The sequence below is a fragment of the Podarcis pityusensis genome (genome assembly GCF_964106645.2).
Source record: "Podarcis pityusensis genome assembly, chromosome: 14".
Classification (NCBI taxonomy): Eukaryota; Metazoa; Chordata; class Lepidosauria; order Squamata; family Lacertidae; genus Podarcis; species Podarcis pityusensis.
The window spans coordinates 7313382-7337591 of NC_138039.1; the positions used below are offsets into that span (position 1 = coordinate 7313382).

Genomic DNA, 24210 nt, shown 5'->3' on the forward strand with positions numbered 1-24210 from the left:
CCGGAGGTCCATTCTTAACCTGAAACTGTTCTTAACCTGAAGTACCACTTTAACTAATGGGGCCTCCCGCTGCTGCCGTGCGATTTCTGTTCTCATCCTGAAGCAAAGTTCTTAACCCGAGGTACTATTTCTGGGTTAGCGGAGTCTGTAACCTGAAGCATCTGTAACCTGAAGCGTCTGTAACCTGAGGTACCACTGTACAGGCCATTAATTGGTGGACCCACCAGGTCACAGCCGGTCTAAGGCACTTGTAGTGGCAGTATGTTTGGCTTAAAAGCAGGTATCAGGTTGGAGGAAGGTTGAAGGCTGCTGTACTCTATTCCGAACTTAAAAATGGAAAGCGTAATGCTGGTGGTCAACAAAAGAGGTTTAAAGACTGTCTCAGGGCAAATCTAAAAAAATGTAGTATAAACACCAACAATTGGGAAACACGGGCCTGGAAGCGCTCCAGTTGGAGAACAGCCTTTACCAAAAGTGTAATGGGCTTTGAAGACACTCGAACTCAGGATGCAATGGAGAAACGTGCTAAGAGGAAGGCACGCTTGGCAAATCCACACCGTGATCCAACTCCTGCCCGGGAATCAATGTCCCCACTGTGGAAGAACATGTGGATCCAGAATTGGCCTCCACAGTCACTTGCGGACTCACTGTAAAAACTGTGTTTATGGAAGACAATCTTACTTGGCTATGAGGGATTGTCAAAGAAGAAGAAGAAGAAGACCCCAGGAGAAAGCCACTGACTAAGGCTAAGAGAGGAAGAGATTTTGGGCTCCTCCACATGTTCCACCTATTTATCTACTTGCACTTTGACGTGCTTTCAAACTGCTAGGTTGGCAGGAGCAGGGACTGAGCGACGGGAGCTCACCCCGTCGCGGGGATTTGAACTGCCGACCTTCTGATCGGCAAGACCTAGGCTCTGTGGTTTAGACCACAGCGCCACCCATGTCCCTTACTGAACTTACTGAACTGCAAAAAGAGTCCACGCTTACCTTTGCTCTTGGTTTTCTAGGTCTGTGCCCAAGCGCCCCTCCCTCGCACTTTCCCCATGAAAACCCACCCTCTGCTGCTGAAAACAATTCTGTAGAAAACCCAAATTGCCATTGAAGCGTGGATTTTCCCGGGGAAAGTAGCAGGGGGGAAATGAAAGCGCTCAGACATGGACCAGGAAAGTGTGGATCTGTGCCTAGAATAATTAAGCGTGGTTGAGCCCTTGGTGTTCCCGTGCCTCCATCCCTGCAGGGGCATAGTCCATCATTATGCGAAATGCCCTCCACCTCCCAAAAAAGACCACCCAGTATGGCAGAAAGGAGGCAACTAAATTTAGCTCTAGAAAAGATCAGCAGGTGTTTGGGAACAGTTCGGCCGTCCAGATGATTTGCATGAACCTTAAGGCAGCCAAGAGATACAGCTTATCATTTGAAAAAGCCGCTTGGATTATTTGTGGTGCATTGAGAGCGCCCTCTGGTGCTCTCAGATAAGAACAACTCTCAGTCTACACAACAAGGGTCTGGCAGGCATAGGCAAACTCGGCCCTCCAGATGTTTTGGGACTACAAGTCCCATCATCCCTGACCACTGGTCCAGTTAGCTAGGGATCATGGGAGTTGTAGTCCCAAAACATCTGGAGGGCCGAGTTTGCCTATGCCTGCCTTAAGAGGAACAGTTAAGAGAGCTGGGTATGTTTAGCCTGGAAAAGGGGAGAGGAGAGAGCCTATATATTTATATAGGGCTGTCATACAGAGGATGGAGGAAGGTTGCTTTCTCCTGCTCTGGACTCGAACCCATGGCTTCAAGTTACAAGAAAGGGGGTCCTGAGTAAACTTTCTGACGGTAAGAGCTGTTTGACAATGGAATGGTCTCTCTCAGGAGTTTGTGGACTCCCCTTCCTTGGAGTTTTTTAAGCAGGGGTTGGAAAGCCGTCTGGCATGGATTGCACGTGGTTGGACTAGATGGCCTTTGGGAACCCTTCCGATTCTACAATTCTAGGATTCTATGACAAGCTAAAAAAAGGTAAAGGTAAAGGACCCTTGACAGTTAAATCCAGTCACAGACGACTCTGGGGTTGCGGCGCTCATCTCGCTTTACAGGCTGAGGGAGCTGGCGTTTTCCGCAGTTTTTCCAGGTCATGTGCCAGCATGACTAAGCCGCTTCTGGCAAAACCAGAGCAGCGCACGGAAACACCGTTTACCTTCCCACCGGAGTGGTACCTATTTATCTACTTGCACTTGACGTGCTTTCGAACTGCTAGGTTGGCAGGAGCAGGGACCGAGCAACGGGAGCTCACCCCGTTGCGGGGATTCGAACCGCCAACCTTCTGATCGTCAAGCCCAAGAGGCTCAGTGGTTTAGACTACAACTGGAGAAAGAATATTAGGGGCACATGAAGTCCTCCCCTTTATTTCCACAGACGTTTCTGCCCTTCCTGGACTCTGGATGCTCAGGACCCTCATCTGCAACAGCCGATGCACATTTTCTATATTGATACCGTTTTTGCATATTTGCATTTATTTATTTGGATGTTGCCTGAGTTCTCTTTCGGGGAAAGCTCTCCCAAGGCAGCATATGGTCAGCAAATCATCTGTTTGAGGGAACCAGTGTGTGGCAGGACTTCCCTTGCCCTCCTGGGGTGGATAATGTCCTGGATCTGATCTGGGGTGGTGGAAGGGAGGGATGAAATGCTATGGAGAAGGGATTGCTCTTTAAGACAACCAGAACCACTCCTGACATCAGCTGTAACTTTTAAGAACCATAGCCTGAGTTTGAGCTTGCTTTCCCCTCCTCCCACCCACACATTTTTCCTTGTGTGCCGTGTCTGTTTCACATTGTGAGCCGTATTAGTACTGATTTTTGTAAGCTACCCTGGCAGCTTTTGGGGCTCAAGGCGGGTGGTGGTATAAATGTTGCAATAGAAAGAATTCAATGGGCTTTTAAATCAATGGGGGGGGGGGGACACACACCATAACTACTGAGAACAAGATAAGACAAACAAAACAGGCAGCTTCCAAACCACACATAAAAAGCCTGTTATCTGCCGCACCTCGGGATTTGACTTACTTCACTGAGATGGAGAAATCCCCTGGGCTGCTCTCACTTTCCCGGATAAGGAAAGCTCCCTGGAAATTACGTTTCAAGAGAACGTCCTCAGCTGCTTGCCTGGACAGCTTTCCGGAATACCACCTGGGTGAGAGAGCCAAGAAAAGAGGTGATCGGTGATAGGCAGGCAAGAGTAATAATAGTAATAATAGTAATAAATAATAATAATAATAATAATAATAATAATAATAATAATAAATTTTATTTATACCCCGCCATCCCCGGCCAGAGCTGGGCTCAGGGCAGCTAACACCAATAAAATCACAGTAAAAACATAATAGGGGGAAAAGAAAAGAAGAAGAAGAAAACCAATTTAAAATACAGGTTAAAATGCAATTTAAAATGCAGCCTCATTTTAAAAGTAGCCGATAAATCAAGACCATAAGGGGAGGGAAACATAAGGGTCAGACTGAGTCCAAACCAAAGGCCAGACGGAACAGCTCTGTCTTGCAGGCCCTGCAGAAAGATGTCAAGTCCCGCAGGGCCCTGGTCTCCACCAAGTCGGGGCCAGTACTGAAAAGGCCCTGGTCCTAGTTGAGACCAATCTAACCACCTTGTGACTTGGGACTTCCAAAGTGTTGTCATTTGTGGACATTAAGGTCCTCCGCAGGGCATACCAGGAGAGGAGGTCCCCTAGGTATGTGGCTCCTAGGCCGCATAGAGTAGAGGGCCAAAGAGTTGAGACCATTATTTTCCCGCTCTGAGATCACCTGCCGCAGTGTCAAGGCCATGGACAAGCTCTCCTGGTTTGGACAAGTGAATCCGTAATCACCAGGAACATCTTTGGAATAATGTGAAGAACGGGATCTCCAAGGAAGTTGGCTTCAGGCACCGGGCCTGCTGGCAGACCGACTCTGCGTTACAAAGACGTCTGGAAATGTGACAGGTTGGCAACCAGGGCTGTCTTAAGCATATCCGGCGCCATGGTGCAAAGCTCCCTCCGGCACGCCCCCTCCTTTTCCTAGAGTTATTTTAGGGAGGACGGCGCTGCCGTCAGGGCTGGAGGAGGCGGGCAGCAGCTGGAGGGTGGCTCCTCCAGAGGGGAAGAGGGGGAGGCTGGACGCAGTGCCTCCGTGTGATGGCCTGGGAATCTGATTCAGAGGCTGAACCTGAGGAATCCCAGCCTGCACAGGAGTCCCCACCTCCAGGGCCGGCTGAGCCGGGGCAAGGGCTTGAACCTGAAGGGCCCTCACCTGTGCCAGATCCTCAGGAGCAGACACCAGCTGAATCCACTCTGGCCCCGGAGGTGATCAAGGACCCATTGCCTGCAGGTGCTCCTCTCCTAGCCCTGTCAGGGGAAGGTGAGGTTGCCTCTGGGTCCAGTAACCCTCCAGCCTCTCCTGAGCTGCAGAGGCTCAGGGCAGAGAGGCAGAGGGAACTAAGTTCTTGCAGGAGGAGTGCTCGCCTCCAGGCCAGGAGAGGCGAGTCACCTGTGGACCGGGGCCACCCTATGCCTCAGAGGAGGTAAAGGCCAGTCAGCCCAGTCCCAGGTTGCAGGAGCAACATCGTTGGTAACCTGTTCCTGCCAGCACCCTGTCCTGCTCTTCCAGAGTTCCTGACCACGCCTGGCTCCTTGCCTTGGACCCCGTTTCGCCCTTGACAGACAACCTACATACCCTCGACCTAGGACCGGACTCAGACCACGTCGCACGGTAACCCCCCCCCGGGACCAGCACACTCCGCCTCTTCTCTGGCGCCCTCTAGAACTTGGCGCCCTGCGCCACTAGCCTCTATGGGTAAGATGGCCCTGTTGGCAACATCAACCCGCCATGTGGAAATCTCTAGCAGAGGACTGGAGACAGACAGGTCGTGCATCCACAGCAGTGATCAGAGGAGGAATGACCGCTGGGAGGACCACAGGGAGAAGAAACGCCCCGGTACATCTGCAGTAGCAAAACCGGACGCCTTCACCTGCCCCAGATGCAACAAAACATGTCTCTCCTGTATTGGTCTCTACAGCCACAGCCGGTGCTGTGGGACTTGCTTCTGAGTAAAATGCTTAGGATTGCAGTAAGACTGCATAGTCTTTACCCAGTGACCTGGGAATCATAGTCTAGTTCACCTGGGAGTGAGAAGCAAGGGTTTGGCCTTGGTGTTGGGGGGCAGAGACGGAACAGCAATCGCGTTAGTGTAGCTCCAAGCCTGCCCTCCAACCACCTCCCTGACTGAGCTGGTGGAAGCGGTCTCTGGTGTGGTGTCAGGGAATCCCAGGACACTTAGTTCTGGGGGACCTCAAAATCCATGTCAATGCTGCCTTGTCTGGCCCGGCTCAGGACCTCATGGAGTCATAGAAAAATCTGGCCAGCAGGACAACCATGGGGCTGTTGCAATACACTGAGGATCCAACACATACTGCACCCTAGATCTGGTTTTCTTTACAGAGGAGATTGGGAAGAACACTAGTCATCACCCTTTGAGAGGAAGGGTGGGATAGAAATGGGAGAAGATAAAATAAATAACAGACCCAAGCAATTACCTGTATTTTTGGACTCTCTTAAGGAGGGCATGGCTAGGAGTTGTCCTTCTTGTTGTGGCTGTAGGTGGTTGTCATTATTATGAGTCCCTGAACTGGCCGTTAGGATTGCCAGCTGACTGGGAAACAACCACCACCACAATAATTGCAGCGAAGCAATAATTGCAGTGGAAGAAGATTGGAAGAAATTTAAGGACTATCTACAGAAATATTGTAAAATTAATGAATGTTAGAATGATGTTGGATAGAAATTAAGTGGTTTTCAGCTGTAATACTATAAGGGAATATGAAAAATGGATTATTAATAGGTAAAAATTGAACGTCACAATATTTTAAGATTAAAGATTAGGATAAACAAAGAGGGTAAGGATTTGCTGAACCAACAAACTGAATTGGAATACAAAAAAGGGAGGCGTGAGGAGGTCCGGGAAATAAGCTAATGAAAAATAAGTAATGGAAAGATTGAGTTGTTTTTAGCCATTTTTATTTTTGTACTTTTTTCTTCTTTTGTTTTTGTTCTGTAACATTTTGAAAATCTTAATAAATATCTTTTTTTTAAAAATAATAATTGCAGCGAAGCAACATGCTCAGTTCTGGTCTGCTCCTGGGCTTTTAACCAAGAGTCTGATCTTCTGAAATCCACGAGTCGTGGCACAGAAGTGAAATGTACCAACTTTTAGTTTGTTTCGAAATAAAATCAAGTACAGTGGTACATCGGGTTAAGAACTTAATTCGTTCTGGAGGTCCGTTCTTAACCTGAAACTGTTCTTAACCTGAAGCACCACTTTAGCTAATGGGGACTCCTGCTGCCACTGCACGATTTCTGTTCTCATCCTGAAGCAAAGTTCTTAACCCGAGGTACTATTTCTGGGTTAGTGGAGTCTGTAACCTGAAGCGTATGTAACCCGAGGTACCACTGAACCATAAAATAAATGCCAAGGCTGTATCTGCGCTAGGCAATCTTTAAGCAAGCTTTCCTTGGAAACTAGTGTAGGATGGGATGGGGGGGGGGGGAGAAAATTTATCCAGCGTTTTTGCATTTGCTTACTTGTTTGTTCCAAAGAAATACAACGTCCACCCACAAGCTAATGTGTTTTGCATCTTGTTCATTCATTGCCCTGCCCTCTTTCCCCCTTCCAAGTGCTGATTTATTGTGGATTCTTGAAAGAAGAACACTTGCAGCAGGTGCAAAATGCAATTGTCAAATGCGATGGGGCGATGTTCAGGGCAAAACCCTGTGGCCCGCCAGATTTTGTCGCTGGGCTACAACTCCCATCATACCTGAGTATCGGCCATGCAGGATGCGGTCGATAGGAACTGGGAGTCCAGCAATGTCTGGAGGGTCCATAACTTCCCCACCCCCACCTTAAATCTTCTTAATCTTCACCAGTTGGATAGTATTGGTGTGTCTGGCTGTTGTTAAATGCACAGCAGCCTTTGGGCCACTGGGACAGGGTTGGTCTCGGTTAAGGTGTGCTGAGATCAGGGCTTCCCAGGAGGAAAGACACCGGGGTTTGTTTTCCTGGCAAGGTTACCGTACTTTTTAAAGACTAAGTGATCCATAAACGCTTTGAAATAAAGCAAGGAAAGGAACAAACAAACAGGTGCTGCTTACGGGTGAGGTTTCATTTTGATGTAGTTTTTGGGGATGAATCCTTCGGTGCCGAAGAGTTCTGCTTTGTACCAGTTCAGGTCATCTTCCATGTTCAGGATCTGTGGAATCCAAAAGAGAGAAAAAGGAGCAGCTGTTAGCTTGAAGGCAGTGCCGGATTAACATATAAGCTAAACAAGCTATAGCTAAGGGTCCCACTCTCTTGGGGACCCCCAAAAAATTATACCGAAAGAAAGAAATACCGTCTTTTAAACTCACTAAGTATAACAGGGTACAAAGGTCTGCTGTCCCAATGAACAGTGTGGACTACTACTGTATGGTGATATTGACATTACATTAAAAAATGCATTGTATTAACTACAATTGCATTGTGCAGGTTATAACACTTAATTTCATATTAATAAAGCTATTTATAATTATTAGTAGTTTGCATCATATATACTGACTGAGCTATCCTTGATGACCTGCACAAAGTCTCTCTCCCCTCACGGTCAAAGTCACCCAGCATGCAACCTAGCCGAGTGGGGATTTCAACCCTGTTCTACCACCCTAACCACTACACCACACTGCCCCTCTGTAGGATAGCACTTTGACTCTTTTTAGAACCTACAGGGGATGGGGGTAGGTCAAGGTTTTGGAAATGGTATAAGTGCAATTTATTCAGAACAAAAGGCTAAATTAATTGTTAATAACGTGGTGACGGAGGAATTTAAGATAAAAAAAGTTATGCAACTACAGCAGCAAGAATTCTTATCGCAAAATATTGGAGGACTCAAGATTTACCCACACTGGAAGAGTGGCAGATGCAATTGATGGACTACATGGAATTGGCCGAAATGACTGCCAGGATCCGAGACTTGGGAGAAGAAGCAATAGAGGAGGATTGGAAAAAATTTAAAGATTATTTACAAAAATATTATATATGTTATTAGGGTAAATTGACAATAAGTATTTTAAACGTAAACCACAAGTATTTGAAAGAACAAAAGAATGCACGAAATAAGGTTATAATTTGCTGAAAAATTTTATTGTAAAGAACGCACGGTGAGGGAGACGTGGGGAAGTCCGGTTGGTTATGGGAAAATGCTTTGAAAAGATGATTTTCTTTTTTTTTTCTTTTTCTTTTCTGTTATTTCTTTGTATATCTGACTTTGTATTTCTATCTGGAAAAAATGTAATAAAAAATATTTAAAAAAAAAAAAAAGATAAAAAAAGGGACACGACAAGGTTGCCCAATCTCCCCATTGCTTTTTATATTGGTCCTGGAGGTCCTGCTGAACATGATTAGAAGGGATCAATTGGTTAAAGGTATACAAGTCGGAGCTAAACAGTACAAATTGAGAGCATTTGCAGATGACTTAGTATTGACATTACAGGAGCCAGAATCTAGTACTAAAAGAGTTTTAGAACTGATTCAAGAATTTGGTCAGGTTGCAGGATTTAAACTGAATAAGTTAAAAACAAAGGTTTTAGAGAAAAATTTAACAGCGATTGAGAGAGAGAGGTTTCAGAACGAGACAGGTTTAACAGTGGTTAAGAAAGTGAAATACCTGGGGATTAACATGACAGCTAAAAATGGGAATCTATTTAAAGACAATTATGAAAAATGCTGGACTGAAGTGAAAAAAGATTTAGAAATTTGGTCAAATTTGAAGCTTTCACTGCTAGGCCGTATTGCTGCGATAAAAATGAATGTATTGCCTAGAATGTTGTTTCTGTTTCAAACATTGCAAATTTTGGATAAAATGGATTGTTTCAAGAAGTGGCAGAGAGATATTTCTAGATTTGTCTGGCAGGGCAAGAAGCCTAGAATAACATTTAAGATATTAACCGATGCTAAAGAAAGAGGCGGATTTGCCCTGCCAGACCTTAAACTTTATTATGAATCAGCAGCTTTTTGCTGGCTGAAAGAATGGCTGCTTCTTGAAAACACAGACATTTTGGATTTAGAAGGCTTTAATAATGTATTTGGATGGCATGCATATTTGTGGTATGATAAGATCAAAGTACATAAAGCATTTAAAAATCATATTGTCAGGAAAGCATTGTTTAATGTCTGGATAAGATATAAGGACCTATTTGAAAATAAAACCCCAAGGTGGTTGTCACCGATGGAAGCGAAGGCTCAGAAAAAGCTCAATATGGAGGCCAAATGGCCGAAATATTGGGAAATTTTGGAACAAGAGGGAGACAAATTGAAATTGCAGAGTTTTGAAAAACTAAAAAATAAAGTGCGAGATTGGCTTCATTATTATCAGATAATGGAGGCATATAATTTGGACAAGAAAATTGGCTTCCAGGTGGAAAAATCAAAATTGGAAACAGAACTGTTAGAACCCAAAACCAAGATTTTGTCAAAGATGTATAACTTGCTGTTGAAATGGAATACTCAGGATGAAACGGTGAAATCTGCTATGATTAAATGGGCACAAGATGTTGGACATAACATAATGATGGCTGACTGGGAACAGTTATGGACCACAGGTATGAAGTTTACGGCATGTAATGCCTTAAGAGAGAATATTATGAAAATGATATACAGGTGGTACATGACACCAGTCAAGCTTGCAAAAATCTATCATTTGCCCGATAATAAATGTTGGAAATGTAAAGAAACTGAAGGTACATTCTTTCACCTTTGGTGGACGTGCCCAAGGATTAAGGCTTTCTGGGAGATGATTTATAATGAAATGAAAAGGGTATTTAAATATACCTTTCTGAAGAAACCAGAGGCCTTTCTCCTGGGCATGGTTGGCCAATTGGTGTTAAAGAAGGATAGAACTTTTTTTATGTATGCCACAACAGCAGCAAGAATACTTATTGCAAAGTATTGGAAGACACAAGATTTACCCACTCTGGAAGAATGGCAGATGAAGGTGGTGGACTATATGGAACTGGCAGAAATGACTGGCAGAATCCGAGACCAGGGAGAAGAGTCGGTGGAAGAAGATTGGAAGAAATTTAAAGACTATCTACAGAAATACTGCAAAATTAATGAATGCTAGAATGATGTTGGATTGAAGTTAAGTGGTTTTTAGCAGCAATGTTATAAAGGAATATGGAAAAATGGATTGTTAACAGGTGATAATCTAAAGTTATAATATATTAAGATAAAAGATTAAGATAAAATCAAAGAGGGATAGGATTTGCTGAATTAACTAACTGAACTGGAATACAAAAAAGGGAGGTGTGAGGAGGTCAGGGAAACAAGTAAATGAAAGATAAGATATGGAAAGACTGATCTGTTTTTAACTGTCTTTACTTTGTATTTTTATTTTCTTTTTTTTCTTTTTTTCTCTTTCTCTTTTCTCTTATTTTTGTAATATCTTGAAACTTTAATAAATATCTTTTTTTAAATAAAAGCACTTTGACTCTTTCTTTCGAACTGGACAATCTGAGTAGTTTATGTGTACATATATGATTAACCTGTACCCTTGAAACGTCAGGTGCCCCATTTGCTTTTCTGGCTGATTCCCCCCACTCACCCCCCCACGTTATTGTGAAAAGCAGCTCTCTGCTGCGAAAACAGGAACTGAGATTTCTCTGGGGGACTCTCTGGGCACCGAAAGAATTCCCCGGGTGACCAGCAGAGCAGAGCGGGCTGCAGGCAAGCTGATGCAAAGCAGGAAGGAGCCATCAGGGCCATGAGAACATTTGGGCTGTAGAGCTGGAAGGGACCCAAGGGTCATCTAGTCCAACCCAGGAATCTCAGCTAAAACATCCATGACAGATGGCCACCCAAGCCCTCCTCAAAAACCCCTCCAAGGAAGGAGAGTCCACAACCTCCTGAGGGAGATGGTTTCACTACTCAAAAGCTGTAAGTTCTTCCTGGTGTTTCATCAGAATCTTCTTTTTTGTAACTTGAAGCCATTGATTTGAGTCGTACTCTTCAGAGAGGGAGAAAATAAGCTTGCTCCATCGTCCTTGAGATGATTGAAGATGGCTCTCATATCTCCTCTCTGTCTCCTCTTTTCCAGCTCCTTCAACTGTTCCTCATCAGGCTTAGTTTCCAGACCCTTGATCATTTTGGTCGCTCTCCTCTGCACCCGTTGCAACTTGTCAACATCCTTATTAAACTGTGGCACCCGCTGGAGTTTCTGGATCAGCTTCAAGGGCAGCCCCGCGTAGAGCGAGTCACAATAATCAAGCCTGGAGGTGACCGTTGCATGGATCACTGTGGCCAGATCAGGGCAAGAAAGGTAAGGGACCAACTGCTTAATACGGCAGAGATGGAAAAATGCCACCTTTGCTGTGGCTGCAACCTGCGCCTCCATGGAAAGGTTGAAGCTGTTGGTTTGAGTCCTACCCTCCAGAGTAGGAGAAAAGAAGCTTGCTCCATCCTTCATGTCACAGCCCTTCAGGTATTTGAAGATGGCCAGCTCCTCTCAGTCTCCTCTTTTCCAGGCTAAACATACCCAGCTCCTTCAACCATTCATCATAAGGCTTAGTTTCCGGACCCCTGATCATCTTGGGTCGCCCTCCTTTGCACACATTTCAGCTTGTCAACATCCTTCTTAAACTGTGGCATCCAGAATTGGACACAGTATTCCAGGTGTGGTCTGACCAAGGCACAATAGAGTGCTACTATGATGCGGGTGGTGCTGTGGGTTAAACCACAGAGCCTAGGACTTGCCAATCAGAAGGTCGGCGGTTCGAATCCCCGCGACGGGATGAGCTCCCGTTGCTCGGTCCCTGCTCCTGCACACCTAGCAGTTCGAAAGCACGTCAAAGTGCAAGGAGATAAATAGGTACCGCTCCGGCGGGAAGGTAAACGGCCTTTCCGTGCGCTGCTCTGGTTTGCCAGAAGTGGCTTAGTCATACTGGCCACATGACCCAGAAGCTGTACGGCGGCTCCCTCAGCCAATAAAGCGAGATGAGCGCTGCAACCCCAGAGTCATCCACGACTGAACCTAATTGTCAGGGGTCCCTTTACCTATGACTTCCCTTGATCTGGACTTCTGTTGATGCAGCCTAGAATAGCATTAGCTCTTTTTGCTGCTGCATTTCACTGTGGACTCATGTGAAGCATTCAAAGGCCACTGTTGGCAGATGCTGAATCTAGCCATCATAGCAAGCGCGAGTGCAAGCTTGGCCCCACAACCGTGGGGGCCCGGGGCCGTGGGTGCCATGCACTGAAATTTGTGGGTGACCAGCCCCTTCATGGGGAATTTTGTGGGTGCTTGGGCATCCAGGGCCCCAGTGATCTGGCCCCTATGGTGGCAAGCATGGATGAACCAATCCATCAATTTCAGTTCTCCACGGTCCTCAATTTTTCCAATTGCAAATTCATTTCTTTAAATTTCTGCAGTAATTTGTGGGTGTGGGTGTTCAATATCCTCATGAAAAATTACCGGCACATTTCTGCATGCGGGTTTGACAGACAGAGGAAGTGGCAATTTTTAGAAAACATGGCCATCTGTGTTAAACCGCTTATGAATTGCCTGCTATATAAATGTTGCGTTTCTCAGTTGCATTGATGTGAATTTCATGGTCGTCGTTTTAAAATTGTAATAAAACATTTAAAAGGTCTGTTGACTGCAAGCTGAGAAATGAAGATGATAGCTTATATAAATATTCCCCTCCCCATCCATTTCCCCTAATATGATTCATTTCTGTATGTTAACATCACTAACGTATGTGCAGTTTTGCACTCATGACTTGGCGGGAGAGCTGCACTGCGAAATTCGGAGAAGCATGAATTTTGAAGAATGGCTATGCTTCAATTTGTGCATTTTGCCCGGAAAGTACAAAATAAAGAAATTCACTTTAAAAAGTGAACGGAATCAGGTTTCTCCTCCATCTCTAGTAGCCCTGTTTGTCCATCTAGGGTTGTATTGTCAAATGGCAGTAGCAATCCAGGGCCTCAGGCAGAGAAAACCGTTTCCCATAACCTTTTCTTACTTGATCCTGAAGACGCCAGGAATTGAACCTGTGACTTTTTATACACAAAGCTCTGCCGCTGTGCTATTGTTGCTCCCTGACTCTTGTCAAAGTCTCTTTCAGTCTCTATTTACTTACATCCTTCTTGGTATCAATAGCCCAACTTTCCTTCAAAGTGGCCATTTCATCGTCACAACAACCCTGCAAGGTGGGATAGGGCTGAGAGAGAGAATGATTTGCCCCCAAATCATCCAGTGGTAGGGACGCGGGTGGTGCTGTGGGTTAAACCACAGAGCCTAGGACTTGCCGATCAGAAGGTCGGTGGTTTGAATCCCCGTGATGGGGTGAGCTCCCGTTGCTCGGTCCCTGCTCCTGCCAACCTAGCAGTTCGAAAGCACGTCAAAGTGCAAGTAGATAAATAGGTACCACTCCGGCGGGAAGGTAAACAGCGTTTCCGTGCGCTGCTCTGGTTTGCCAGAAGCGGCTTAGTCCTGCTGGCCACATGACCCGGAAGCGGTACGCCACCTCCCTCGGCCAGTAAAGCGAGATGAGCGCCGCAACCCCAGAGTCGGTCACAACTGGACCTAATGGTCAGGGGTCCCTTTACCTTTACATCCAGTGGTGCTTTGTTTCTGAGTGAGGATTTGAACCCTGCTCTCCCCGCAGGTCTAACCGCTACACCAATATGGGGCTGAATATGCAACGTACATTTAAACTTTTGAGGCACATTTAAAGCACACCCCTCCGCAAAGAATCCTGGGATCTGTAGTTTGCGAAGGGTGCTGGAAACTCTAGCGAGGCAACGACTGGGCAAAGTTGCATGTGCAAATATATACGACAGGAAAAATGTGTGCCTGGTGTGAGGAAATGAAACTGACAGATTGGTAAGCCACTCCGAGTAACCTGTGACTGGAAGAATGTGGTATAAATATACTCTTTAAAAAGAAGAAGACGAGTAGGACTAGGGAGATCTGAGTTCAATCCTCTCACTCAGCCATTATGTTCAGTGTGTGACCTTGGGCCAGTCTCCCTCCCTCCCTCCCTCCCTCTCTCTCTCTCTCTCTCTCTCTCTCTCTCACCTCAGCCTTTCCTGGGAACAATAGTTTGTTCAGGGTGCTGAAAGTCGTTAGGAGACCCCTGTTCCCTTCACAGAGCTACCCAGAGTTCCCTGGGAAAGAGGGACTGAGACTTGACCTAGCCTGGGAATTATAGCACTGTGCACTGGTGTGTTCAAGCCTGCGAGTTGTGTCAAGGTAAGCTCTACTCTGAGAAGGCCCACTGAAATTAATGGGCATGGCTCATTTAAGCCTGTGAATTTCAGTGGTTCAATGGAGCCCCACTGCCCTGTCCTCATTAGACTGCTAAAACGAAGAGACCTCTGGGTAGCCAGAAATAGATGTTGGTGTGAAAGGATGGTGAGTTCAGCAAAACCTCAGCTGAACACCTAAAGCAAACCCCAGGCTGTGCAGCTCAGCGGTTGCTCAGAGACACCAGGTCCTTTAGCTTTGCCAGTGCTGGATTTATGTATAAGCTAAACAAGCTATAGCTTAGGGCCCCACTCTCTTGGGGCCCCCCAAAAAAAATCAAAGGGGGAAAAAACCACCTGGATGTACATTACCAAAATATAAGATATAAAACAAATAAAATAAAACCTACAAACAGCAACAGTGTTTTGTGTTGTGTAGGCTCCTCTGATGGACGTAATGGCCCCCACCTGCTAGCCTGCTCCCTAAAATATCACTGGTTTGCTCCTTTCTATATATAGGGTGCCTACATTCTGCATGGACTGGTTGCATGGCAACATGGGCAAATGGCTTTAGATACCTACAGTGGTACCTCGGGTTACATACGCTTCAGGTTACAGCCTCCACTAACCCAGAAATAGTACCTCAGGTTAAGAACTTTGCTTCAGGATAAGAACAGAAATTGTGTTCCGATGGCGCAGCGGCAGCAAGAGGCCCCATTAGCTAAAGTGGTGCTTCAGGTTAAGAACAGTTTCAGGTTAAGAACGGACCTCCGGAACGAATTAAGTACTTAACCCGAGGTACCACTGTATTAGGTCCATAAATTACCATATAGCATATATTCAACACAAAAAACAGTGACAATTTGTTGTTGACAAAGGACAGCTGGACACATAAGGGCCCCCATGACCTTCAGGAGCTTAGGGCCTCATCAAACCTAAATGTGCCTGACTCCAAGTGGTGGATCTCAGGATTATGGTAAAACCCCAAGCAGATCCTGCAAGCCTGGAGTCTGCCTGTCCCTGGATGAACAAGTCGAACGGCCTCCCGGAACAGATTATGTTCAAGAACAAAGGGACCACTGTATATACAACCTGAGCATAAGATGACCACAGTATTGACACTGCAGCTGATCTTATTGGCAGGGCACCGGCACTTAGATATAGGACTTGCAACCCAACTTGTTCTTTTGAGATGCTGATGAGGACCCTTGAGTGGCCAGCGAAAGTCATTGCCTTACAATGAAACTTGCCTGACCAGGATGGCAACCTCCTCTCTTAGACTGGGATGCAGGATCCCAACCATTGGAAGAGGCTCAGGGCATCATCCAGGAGGACCCCCCCCCAATACCCCCCCCACAACAATACTGTATGTAGATTTGGTCCAAGTGCATAATTTTCCCGGGTGGTAAACTTGGCTGTCCAAAGATTTTCATTAAAGTTTTCACAATAGAATAAAATAGTATCTAAAACAAATAGAACCAAAAAGAGAGAGAGGAGAGGAAAACAAGAAAAGAAGGAGGGAAAGAGAAGAAGAAGAAGAAGAAGAAGAAGAAGAAGAAGAAGAAGAAGAAGAAGAAAGGAATAGAGAGACAGGACTTATTAAAACAAAACCACCACCAATAATAATAATAATAATAATAATAAAAAAAAACATAAAATTATATGAATGTAGCTATCATTAATTACCATATTTTCCCGTCTATAAGATGTCCCCATGTATAAGACGCCCCCTATTTCTGGGGACTCAGATTTAAGAAAATGGGGGGGGGGAGATGTATCTGTGTATAAGATGCCCCCTAATTTTTGACATTATTTTTTATGGGGGGGAAACCTAGTCTTATACATGGAAAAATACGGTATATCTTAATTTTCAATACACATACAAAGAATCTAGATTCAGGTAGGTAGACATGTTGGTCTGACGCAGTCAAAATAATTTTTTAAAAAATAGTCCAGTAGGACCTTAGAAACCAACTGAGTTTGTTCTAGGTATAAGCCTTCGTGTGCACGCACACCTAGAACACTTGTTCTAGATATATACCTAGAACAAACTTAGCTGGTCTCTAAGGTGCTACTGGACTATTTTTTAATTTTTTAATTTCGACATACAAAGAAGCGAGTCTTCCCAGCTCTCACAGATCCCTCTCCAGATGGCAAACTTGGTGATCATCATCATCATCATTACAGTACAGCAACAATACCTTCAGGGTGTCCCCCTTCTTAAATGGCAATTCGTCCTTCTCATCAGCCTGGAAGTTGTACAAGGCCACGGCCTCCATCCTCGCTCTGGGTCCTCCTCCGAGCCGGGAGGGGCCTCGAAAAATATACCTCCCCTGCTTGTTCAACCTTGTTGGTGTTCTGCAGCTGAAACCTTGAAGGCTAGTCCGCTAATCCAGCGACCGGTGGGAGGGGGCGGCAGATAGATGAATATATGTATTTTGAGAAGCTGCGGGTCCAGCTTTCTTCTGTCTCATCAGCTCACAAACACCCCAGAGTTTTGCTTTCTGTCTCTTTGGGCAGGCCCCGGAGTTGGTTAAGTGAAGTGAGAGAAGAAGATTAAAGGAAGGGGGGGGGGGAACCATGTGTGAAATGAGACAGGAAATGTATTTGAATAAGGTTGCCTTTGAGGGTGTAGTTGTGGGACGGAGAGATGGGACCAGGAAATGACAGCTGCAAAGAGTGACCCCTTGCCTTGTGTCCCAAGGGGTATTTCCTCCTCTTTCCCCAGCGGGAGTAGGGCTGCCAACTTCTTTGTTGATCTCTGCTCTTGTGCTCTTAACAGTTGCTTGATCTCCAAGTATTTGATTAAGAAGATCTCTGCTCTCTCTCTCTCTCTCTCTCTCTCTCTCTCTCTCATTTAAGTCTGGACTGCTGGTTTCTGCTGTAAATTGTGCTGCTATTAAAGGCATAAGAACAGGCCAGGCTTTTCCCCCCTGGTCAGTTGGCAACCAGAAGTGCAATTTCCTGTTTTTAAAGGCAAGGGATCTCTCCTGCTCATTTGAATTAAATAAAAAATCTGCCTCCTAGTGGAAGACGCCCCCCCCCAATTCCCAGTTCAAATCTCAACCCAGCAATGGACTCGCTGCCATATTGCAGCCTCGGTCTTTCCTCCCACATCTGTAGCATGGGGAGAATAACACCACCCTGCCACCAGGGCTGGCGTCAAAAGTCTGACAAATTTTGAAAGGTGCCCGTGTGTCTGTTTGCATATCTTTCAGAAAGTTTTTGTAGTTCTGCCTTTAAATGCAAACTGGATCAAATCCACACACCCTGCCCCACATCCTTACCACACCCGCTGCATTTTACCACCCGAGGCAGCTGCCTCAATCTTTCTAATTCAAGGGCTGGCTATGAGCCTAACTGCTCAATGAATATTGTTGTTGTTGTTGTGTAGTCGTTTAGTCGTGTCCGACTCTTCGTGACCCCATGGACCAGAGCACGCCAGGCATTCCTGTCTTCTACTGCCTCCCGCAGTTTGATCAATGAATATACTGTACTAAAAAACCAGTATTATTTTGTACCTTTATAGCTGCAGGACTCAGCTTGGACACAAGGGGGCAGACGTCTCTCTGTGCTGCACACAGTGATGTTTGAGGCACAATGAGAACTCTCACAGAGAATCATCGAATTGTAGTGTTGGAAGGACCATATAGAAGGCCGATCGCCAAAGAATTGATGCTTTTGAATTCTGGTACTGGAGGAGACTCTTGAGAGTCCCATGGACTGCAAGAAGATCAAACCTATCCATTCTGAAGGAAATCAGCCCTGAGTGCTCACTGGAAGGACAGATCCTGAAGCTGAGACTCCAATACTTTGGCCACCTCATGAGAAGAGAAGACTCCCTGGAAAAGACCCTGATGGTGGGAAAGATGGAGGGCACAAGGAGAAGGGGACGGCAGAGGACGAGATGGTGGGACAGTGTTCTCAAAGCTACCAACATGAATTTGACAAAACTGCGAGAGGCAGTGGAAGACAGAAGTGCCTGGCGTGCTCTGGTCCAGGGGGTCACGAAGAGTTGGACATGACTAAGCGACTAAACAGCAACAACAAAGTGTTGGAAGGGACCCAAGGCTCATCTAGTCCAACCCTCTGCAATGCAGGTATCTCAGCTAAAGCATCCATGGCAGATGGCCATCCAACTTCTGCTTGAAAACCTCCAAGGAAGGGAATCCACAACCTCCCAAGGGTTGTCAAACAGCTCTTACTGTCAAAGAGTTCTTCCTGGTGTTTCTTGTAATGTGACAGTCCTTGAGATGTTTGAAGATGGCTATCGTATCTCCTCTCTGTCTCCTCTTTTCCAGGCTAAACATACCCAGCTTCCTCCACCGTTCCTCCTAAGGCTTGGTTTCCAGACCCTTGGCCATCTTGGTCGCCCTCCTCTGCAAACGTTCCAGCTTGTCAATATCCTTCTAAAATTGTGGTGCCCAGAATTGGACACAGGATTCCAGGTGTGGTCTGACCAAGGCAGAATAGGGTGGTACTATGACTTCCCTTGATCTGGACACTAGACTTCTGTTGATGCAGCCTAGCAGAGCATTATCTCTTTTTGCTGCTGCATCACACTGTGGACAGTGGAACGCAGGTGGCGCTGTGGGTTAAACCACAGAGCCTAGGACTTGCCGATCAGAAGGTCGGCGGTTCAAATCCCCGTGACGGGGTGAGCTCCCGTTGCTTGGTCCCTGCTCCTGCCTACCTAGCAGTTCGAAAGCACGTCAAAGTGCAAGTAGATAAATAGGTACCGCTCCAGCGGGAAGGTAAACGGCCTTTCCGTGCGCTGCTCTGGTTCGCCAGAAGCGGCTTAGTCATGCTGGCCACATGACCCGGAAGCTGTACGGCGGCTCCCTCGGCCACTAAAGCGAGATGAGCGCTGCAACCCCAGAGTTGGTCACAACTGGACCTAATGGTCAGGGGTCCCCTTACCTTTACCCTTACACACTGTGGACTCGTGTTCAGCTTGTGGTCCACTAAGACCCCTAGATCCCTTTCACACGTGCTGCTAGTAAACCAGGTGTCCCCCATCTTATATTTGTGCATCTGGTTCTTCCTGCCTAAATGCAGAACCTTTCATTTGTCCCTATTGAAATTCATTTTGTTAGCTTGGACCCAGTTCTCCAATCTGTTAAGGTCATGTTGAATTCTGATTCTGTCTTCTACGGCATTAGCTACCCCTCCCAGTTTGGTGTGATCTGCGAATTGGATGAGTATCCCCTCCATTCCTTACTCCAAGTTGTCATAAAGACATTAGATCCTTTCCACAGGTAAGCCAGGGGTCCCCCATCTTATATTTGTGCAGCTAGGATGTTTGAGACAAGGCCTATCCTGCCTCTAAATTCCTGCATTGCAGAGGGTTGGACTAGATGACCCTGGGGTCCCTTCCAACTCTACAATTCTATGATTGATTAGATTACCTAACCTGGGGAGAAAACAGTAAAGACCTGATGAAGAGAGCACAGCAGAGGTTATTTTTTTCTGAGAATCCTCCGGAAAAATAATCTCTCAAAGGACCTGTTGATGGCATTTTACCACTGTACTGTGGAGAGTGTATTAACTTATGTTCTGTGTGTGTGGTTTGGGAGCTGCATGGTCAGGGAAAAAACAATGCTGTCCAGGGTTGTAAAGACTGCGGAGAGAATAACTGGGTGGACTCTTCCCACCTTGGATCAAATCTATGCTTCCAGGTGTCATAAGAAAGCTGCAGAGATAGCGCAGGATAGTGCGCACCCCAGAAATTATCTCTTTCAGCTTCTGCCTTCTGGAAGAAGGTACAGGGTTATAAAGACTAGGACTAGCTGCCTGAGAAACAGTTTTTGGTTTTAAACACAGTGTAAGGTAGTCTCTGTGGGAGTATATTTTATTTAATTATGGGGTATCAGAGTTTTTAGGGACGCAGGTGGCGCTGTGGGTTAAACCACAGAGCCTAGGACTTGCCAATCAGAAGGTTGGTGGTTTGAATCCTGGCGACAGGGTGAGCTCCCTTTGCTCAGCCCCTGCTCCTGCCAACCTAGCAGTTCGAAAGCACGTCAAAGTGCAAGTAGATCAATAGGTACCACTCCGGTGGGAAGGTAAATGGCATTTCCGTGCGCTGCTCTGGTTCACCAGAAGCGGCTTAGTCATGCTGGCCACATGACCCGGAAGCTGTACGCTGGCTCCCTCGGCCAATAAAGTGAGATGAGCGCTGCAACCCCAGAGTCAGCCACGACTGGACCTAATGGTCAGGGGTCCCTTTATCTTATCAGAGTTTTTAGGGGCTAACCAGGCTGGGATAGCAGGCTTGTTGGTTTTTGAATGTCTGATGTAGATTTTTTCAATTTCTTTCTTCTGTATGGGACAATGGCAATAAAGATTATCATATTGTATTGTATTGTATTGTATTGTATTGTATTGTATTGTATTGTATTGTATTGTATTGTATTGCATTGCATTGCATTGCATTGTATCATATCGTATTCTATGATAAATGTACCCAGCCAGGCAGGTCCCTCTTCCTTGCAGTATCTTTTTTTTTTGAAAACCAGATTGGACATATCTCCTCCCTGCCTGCCCCACCGGGCTGTGTGTGGAGGGAATTTTGCTTTCCTCACTCTCCAGTTTCCAGAACCATAGTAGAAACCCTGGAGAGGTGCTGCCAGTCAGTGCAGACAATACTGTGCTAGATGGTCCATAAGGCAACATCCTCCCTTCCTTCCTAAGGTTCAAAGCTCAGTGGCAGAACATCTGTTGTGCATGCAGACGGTCCCGGGGTCAATCCAGAATGCCCCCCACCCTGAAATCTTGGGGAGTTGCTGCCAAGCAGTGCAGGCAATATGGAGCTTTCTCACAAGCCATGCCATAGCCTTCTGATTGGTCGAATGCCAGCACCAACAACCCCTTGCGTGCCGTGTACAAGTGGGCTTCAATTGGGCTGGCGTCTGTTTCTCGACAAGCTTGAACCGTGAAATCAAAGAGCTGAGCAGTCGAAAAACCTGGGCTGCTTAAGACTTTCTCAGAGCGCCGAAGTCAACTGGTGCTCTTTATTGGCCTGGAGATAAACATTATCGCATCAAGCCCGGATTTTATTGTTTCAGCAAACAGCCCGCTGTGATAACCGTAAAAGAGATATGGAACAAGCTCAAACACATTTATGCTAAGAGGCAAAGAGTCTTGTGGCACCTTAAAGGCTCCTCAGATTTATTCTGTGCCCTTTTCAGGCCAAGGTCTTGTGGGTCTTTCTAGGCCAACCCTCTGGGGCAGGGTTCAGCAAGGTTTATCTTGCCTGGGCCGGATCCGTCCCACAGAGATCCCTCCGTGGGCTGGATCATGTGCACACCTGCGATTTGTGGCGTCTGCGTGTGCGCAGGTGCAATTTCCGACATCTGTGTCTGCACAGATGCGATTTTCGGTGCTGCGGAAGCGAGTCCCCGTGCTGGGCTGCGCTGCACTGCTTTCGTTTGGGGCGGCTCATGTGCCAGTCAAACAACCTCCACGGGCTGCTTCCGGCCCATGGGCCTTAGGTTGGTGACCCCTGCTTTGGGGTCCACATGCTGCCAGCGGCAAAGGCCCACAGCAGAGTGGGCAGGGGCATCCCACATCTTTCCCTGCACATCCATGCATTGCCCATCCGTTCCCATGCTGCAAATTGACCTGCCAAAACAAAACGCAAAACAATTTCTCTTGAAATTTGCACTTTTCCAAATTTTATGATGCACTTCTCCAATCAAATAGTCATACCTCGGGTTACAGATGCTTCAGGTTGTGCGTTTTTGGGTTGCACACCGCGCCGAACCTGGAAGTACTAGAACGGGTTACTTCCGGGTTTGGGCGCTCACACATGCGCAGAAGCACTAAATTGAGCTTTGCGCATGCGCAGAAGCGCAAAATCGGGACCTGCACGTGCACAGACACGGCGCTGCAGGTTGCGAACGCTGTGGGTTGCGAATGTGCCTCCCACACAGATCACATTCGCAACCCGAGCGTCCACTGTGATGTGTATATTAGGGAAGGTGTACATAAAAATATTAGTTAACTAGGGGCTGCCCTCTATTTCCCTATCTCAGAGTCTCCCCCTCACCCCTCCTTTTCCTCTTCAGGACGTCTCCTCTCTCCCTGCCTCAGTTTCCCTCCCCCTAGTGTCTGCATCTCCACAACCACAATATTTTCCCCAGTCTGCCTCAGTTTCCCTCCTCAAGATCACAATGTGTTGTTTCTTCCGCAGCTTCTAAATCTACAAGAGAGTTGCAGTGCACCCCCAAGAGCACCCTCTCACTAGGCTCTCACCAAAAGGCAATAATATCTTTTCCTCTCCCTCCCTCCTTCCTAGTTTTCCTTTCGTTTTCCTCCCTCTCTTACTCCTACCATAAAAAGCTTCCCTCATTGCTAGGGAGAAAGAGACAGAAGGAGGAGAGTCTTGCCATCCTCCTCTTGAGGAAACCTATTTATACTCTGAAGTGGATTCCTGTCTTAGCTCAATCCATGCGCCTCTTGTGCCCCCTAGTGGCTGAGATTGTCATCGTGCATCACAGCATGATGACAGATCGGTACAATATTATACAGGGAGAAATAACATGCACATATGCATTATATTGGGGGAAATTGCTGCCGGTATGGTAGATAAAATTGGAAAATGTGTATTTTAGGATAAAGGCACACAGAAATGCCGATGAATTATTGTGAGGACTTTAAAAAAAATGCAAACAGATGATGAAATAATGGTATGTTATCTTCACTAAGATATGAAGTTTGTGGAATATTTTCAATATTTTACCCTTGAATATGCATTTTTCTGCACAGTACTTGGCTGGAAAACTGCACTGCAAAATTTGAAGGGCGAATTTTGAAAGATGGCTGTGTTTTGGTTCCAGTGTTGTTTCAGGAAATGTGAATTAGGTAGTTTTGCTTTTAGAGGTGAAATGAATGGAATCCTCCCTATTCTTGCAACCAACAGGTCCTTTTGCATGCAAAAATCCACATCTGGTCCACCCCAGCCCTGAGCTTTTCCCCAACAAACTAATTTTAGTCATTGCTACTGTAAGACAACTGAGAGCCGGAAAGCCTCACTCATCTACAGTCGTAACTCTTGTTACTTCAGTCTCCAGTTGTGTTTTTTCAGGATACAAACGCAGGGGTTTCGCCACTCGCACATGCACAGAAGTGCTCTATCACTCCGCACACGTGTGCAGAAGCAGTGCTCTAGTTGTGTACTTTTCGGGGTGCAAATGGCACCCCAGAACGGATCGAGTCCTGAGCTACTTTCTGCCTAACCTTGAGAACGAGTTAATAGCTCCAAGTGGGCAAGAGTGCCTTTAGTTTAGTTTTAATTCAGAAGAAGACTGTGCAGGTACCAGCCGCAAATGATTGCATCACGTCTCCTCCCCTCTCCCAATTAACCTCCGTCTCCAGGGCTCAGTCATGCTTAATGACATCGCCAGGGCCCTCCCCTTGTGACATCACCAGGGGGCCTCCCTAGGTCTCAGGTTTGGAATGATCATGACCTGCCAACCTTAAGTTGCAGAGTGCTCTGTGTGTGTGCAGCATAGCTTCTCTTGAAATTAATTAATTAATTATCATATTGGTGTCCCAACTTTCCTTCAAGAAGCTGACAGTGGTAGGCATGGTTCCCCTCACCCACCCATATTGTCCTCACAATGATCCTGCAAATAAGGTTCAACTAAGAGTTGGCAAGGGGATGCGGGTGGCGCTGTGGATTAAACCACAGACCCTAGGACTTGCTGATCAGAAGGTCGGTGGTTCAAATCCCCGCGACGGGGTGAGCTCCTGTTGCTCGGTCCCTGCTCCTGCCAACCTAGCAGTTCAAAAGCATGTCAAAGTACAAGTAGATAAATAGGTACCACTCCGGCGGGAAGGTAAACGGTGTTTACGTGCGCTGCTCTGGTTCGCCAGAAGCGGCTTAGTCATGCTGACCACGTGACCTG

The 24210-nt window shown here is 46.3% G+C and overlaps 1 protein-coding gene across 3 annotated transcripts in view; it reads right to left on the reverse strand.

The window, feature by feature from the left end:
• The window catches only part of GRAP (GRB2 related adaptor protein), a 33667-nt gene extending 16878 nt beyond the window's left edge, over nt 1–16789 (reverse strand). For 2 of the 3 annotated variants that reach the window (XM_080981274.1, XM_080981273.1), the window contains exons 1-3: nt 16504–16789; nt 7180–7277; nt 3053–3175 (exon numbers count right to left, since the gene is read on the reverse strand). In XM_080981274.1, coding sequence (XP_080837400.1) covers nt 3053–3175; nt 7180–7277; nt 16504–16581 — 299 coding nt within the window. In that variant the 5' untranslated portion in view covers nt 16582–16789. Of the gene's footprint in view, nt 1–3052; nt 3176–7179; nt 7278–13194; nt 13276–16503 lie in introns of all 3 variants that reach the window. The other variant, XM_080981272.1, reaches the window with a different exon arrangement.
• Nucleotides 16790–24210: the final 7421 nt, after the last annotated feature.